Source organism: Alligator sinensis, unplaced genomic scaffold (genome assembly GCF_000455745.1).
Source record: "Alligator sinensis unplaced genomic scaffold, ASM45574v1 scaffold648_1, whole genome shotgun sequence".
In the NCBI taxonomy this organism is placed as follows: domain Eukaryota; kingdom Metazoa; phylum Chordata; order Crocodylia; family Alligatoridae; genus Alligator; species Alligator sinensis.
In genome coordinates, this window is record NW_005842353.1 from 1,042,460 (window position 1) to 1,046,653 (window position 4,194).

The following is a 4,194-nucleotide window of genomic DNA, read 5'->3' on the forward strand; positions in this document are numbered from 1 at the left end:
CAAATTCACCGTGTCAGTGACAGAAATAACTATGGTGATGAAGCCAATGCATATGCACTAATATGCCCATCTGTCTTCAGCCAGAAAGGAGTGTATGAAAGAGACTTTTTTAAAACAAGACCAAAGGCAGAGGTACAGTACAGTGATTCAGAAGATTCTTTCTAGAGAAATAATTCTACTGTGTTTGGGTAGATTGGGCACCACACTGAGTATCAGAAGATCTGGATTTAATTCCTAGATTTGTGAATGACTTTTGACAAGTCACACAACTTTTTTGCTTCTTAGTTTCCATATGTGTTAATAAGTGTTAATAAGTCTTTGTAAATTCTTAGGTTTGGGAGTAAAAAGCATTATAAAGTGCCAAATATGATTATACGCAGACAGAAAATTGGTGTTGACAGTATTGGTATAGCAGCAACTTTAGGGTGAAAAAATGAGAAGAATGATTTAATTATAACAAAAGTAAGAGTTCTACATACATGTACTTCTTGTTTTGCTGTTGGACATTTTAGAGAAGTGAAAGATATTTGAACCTTTGTCTTGTTCTAGACTATCTAAGAGAAATTTTATTCCAGGCATGAAAAACTAGTTCAGCTCCTTTATGATTTTTATGGTGCAGCCACATTTATTTTGCTATATGTCTTCCTGCTTGTGAAGGTTTATGCTATAGGATCTGTAGAGTCATAGATGATCTATCTGTGCCCTTTCCCAAGTCATCCTGACTGTTGCTGAGGAGAGAAGTCAGACAACTGTAGAGATTTGCACAGGACTTACTTACACAGTTCCTCCTCCTAACATCTCACAGTCTTCCTCCCAGTTTCTAATTGGATCTTGGCAGTTCAGCTGTATTTCAGTTTCACCTGCAGAAAAATGATAGGTATGTATAGCAGAGTAGCAGACTGCCAGCTCAAGGGGCCTCAGGGCAGTCTGCAGACTGATAAGGGCTACAGCCCAGCTGCAGGCAGTGAAACCTGATTACAGGCTGCCTAGGAAAGCTGGGCCAGCTGATCCAATTAGCTGGCCCACAGGAAGTTAATGGTTCCTGGCAAAAGGAGCTAGAAGAAGAAAGAGACTTTCAGAAGGAACCAGAGAGAGAGAGAAAGACAGATAAACAGACAGACTGAATGAATTAGGTTCCTAGGGAGAGGAGCTAGAGACAGGCAGACAGCTGGGATTTGACAGCTGGAAGCTGAGAGTCTGGGAGCCAGAAGCTGAGAGCCTGAGAAGGTAGAGCTGAAAGGGAGGTAGCCAGCAGGTCAGCTCATGGTGGAGCCTGGAGACCATGCTTGGAGTGCTGTTATCTGAAGAGTCTGCCAGCAAGTGTAAAGATGGCCATGGGGCATGGAGAGACCATGAGTGCATCAGAGACTATTTATATGACTTACGTTGATTGACTCCTGCTGGGAGGGAACTTGCCTAGGGGAAGTGCAGATGATAAATAGAGGCTGTGAGCCTGTAGAGGACACTGAAAGACTGAAAATGGAGCTATTAACCCTGAACCCGCCTTAGTATCATTCATATCCATTCTATGAAACCAAATAACTGGAGCTGGACAGATATTTTGGAAAACATATGTAATGGCAGTATTTGAATAAACTCCTCAAATTTTCTTATGGGTATGAATGAATGTAGATAATTGTATTTCTGTTTTCTCCTAGCAGTGAGGAATTGGAGAAAATCATATGACTCCCATAACCTATGCTTTCTCCCCCACCATCCCTAAAATAACTCATTTTGTATATTTAATTTATCCATCATTTAATTTATCCACGCCTCTTCTGTTTCTCCGTCTACAACTTGTTTATGCTATAAACTGCTTTCTGTCTCTGTCTTTTCTAATACAACAGTGTTAAAGAGCAGATTTTTTACTTGAAGCAAAGATACTAATAAATTTCTGAAATAATGGCAATTCACAGTATAAAATTCTAATAAAAATTACAAAAGAAGACTTGAGAACCTCCTTCGCTGTCCTAGTCATTTTGTTATATTAAGCATTAAGTCATACTTGGAAGTAACTTGGAACTTGGTTAGGTGTTTTACAGTAAAGTAGACTGCTAATTAGTGGCCTAGGATGTAAACGATGTGGTGTCTTGTTCTGTACATATCCATGAAAGATTGCTTGTCAGAACTCCTCTGAATGTTAACATTTTATAATCTAAGTCTGCAGCAGAAAAGTCATGCACAGAGAAATAACTAACAGGAAATAGAATTTATGCTTCATTGATAAGCCTATTATACCCGTCATGTATTAAATAGAACTGTTCTCAAAGGTTATAATGTAGTCTGAAAAGTCATATTCCATTGTAGACTGTCCATGTTATGCAGAGCTCTGTATAGAGTATTCTGTAACAGTGTTAAATTATTTTGTATTCATGCAGTGCAATAATTCTGTTTTAATTTATTTTTATGTAAAGCATTAACTTTTCTCAATTGTGTAACAGTTGAAGAAAATATCCTTTAAAAACACAGGCCATATCACAGTAAGTTTTTTAAAATCAGTGAAGAGGCTGTATTCAGTTGAATAATATGACCCACAATTCCAACCTTCATTGCAAAAGATCAAAATAGCTCAAAATATAGATAATCAGTAAGTATGGTTTAATATCACCTTGACATTGAGTTTACTAAAACCCTGATTTAAGAAAGCATCCAAATCTAGGGAATCTCTTAACATATGTTTAAGAGAAGCATGTGCTAAATTGTTGTCCTGAATCTGTGCCTAAGGGCCTGTTTCAGTGTCTGCTAGATCAATTAGTCTTTTCACTAGGCTTTTATTTTAATTGACAAGTAATGTTACACATTATCAGTATAAATATGATAGCAAAGGATTTTAGAATAAGATTCTGGGATGAATCAGTGTGACAGGTCTTGTGGCCACAGGGGTGGCTGTGACACACCCTAGCATCCCTGCAGCTACTGTCCAGCTCAAACTCTAATGCCAGTTTCCCTAGATTGCGCACTGCCATGCCTTGTTCTTAATATTAAAGGCTAATTAAGGGAGGCTACCAACAGGCCTTAGAGTGAGCTTTACTTCTAATAATTTCCCACTGGGTCTCAATCCAGCCCTTAGGCTACATATATCCCTATTGGCTTGACTAAGCCCCTGTAGAGCACCTGTAGCCTTAAGGGCAAATTGCATGGCTCCTTTTCCTCTCCTACACCATGTCCCAAGCCTTGCGAATGTTACTGTGACATTGTTCCCTCTGTTGGGGCCTTGGCATCCTCGGCTTCTGCCCCTTTAGTTTCACTAAGCCTGCTAGCCTAGGCCCACAGCATTGGACCTGGCTTCGAGGCCTTAGCTTCAATCTATCACCTACGGTTACCAGGCCCATGGCCTCTGTATGGCTGGGCTCCTCTGGAGTGCCGAGCCTCCTATGTCACTATGCCCCCCTTGAGGACTGGGCTGCTGACCTCTCTTTGCTCTGTGCCTTGCACTATGCCCACTCTGGGCTCAACACTCACTAGAGCCTGGAGCCTGCCCCAGGCAAGATTCAAGGTGGTTGTGTGTCTCTTGGGCACTAATGGGACCTCCGTTTTCCTCCCTGTGCAGTCCCAACCTAAACCGTTGATATAAACAGTAATTACAGCATAAACCCTTAGACCAGCATTTCCCAAACCAGTGTGCCATGGCACGCTGGTGTGCCGTGAGCCATGTCCAGGTGTGCCATAGATTTTGGGCTGAAGCTATGCCCCCACCGGCCGCCAACATGGACACACAGACAGACCGGGGAGAAGGGGGGGGTATGGCTCCAGTCAGTGATTTGCATCTGTGCTCTGTGTTCAGCCATGTCCCCCTGTGCCCCTCCCCCCCCGGCACCCAGCTGCCCAGCCCCCCTTCCTCCCCCCCACCCCCCACCTCTGTGCCCGGCCACTTGCCATCCTGCCCCTGCTCCGCATTTGGCCAGTGTGCCATGGGATGGGAGAGGCCTGGTAAGTGTGCTGCCGGAACCAAAAGGTTGGGAAACACTGCCTTAGACTGTAACAGAAAACACAAACAATAGTAGAAGCAGCCCGCTGCCCCTTAAGAGGGCACACATTCCTCATAGATTCATAGATTCATAGATGTTAGGGTTGGAAGGGACCTCAATAGATCATCGAGTCCGACCCCCTGCATAGGCAGGCAAGAGTGCTGGGTTTAGATGACCCCAGCTCGCTGCCTATCTCACCTCCTCTTGACGCCTCGCCGGGGAGGGG

The 4,194-nt window shown here is 43.1% G+C and overlaps 1 protein-coding gene across 1 annotated transcript in view; it reads left to right on the plus strand.

Annotated features, from left to right (window-relative positions):
• The window catches only part of EFHB (EF-hand domain family member B), a gene marked incomplete at its 5' end in the record, with an annotated part of 31,345 nt that overhangs the window by 21,756 nt on the left and 5,395 nt on the right, over nucleotides 1-4,194 (plus strand). The window contains 1 exon segment of the mRNA XM_014522445.2: nucleotides 1-132. This exon segment is cut by the window's left edge and continues 9 nt beyond it. Within this exon segment, the coding sequence (XP_014377931.1) occupies nucleotides 1-132 (132 nt within the window).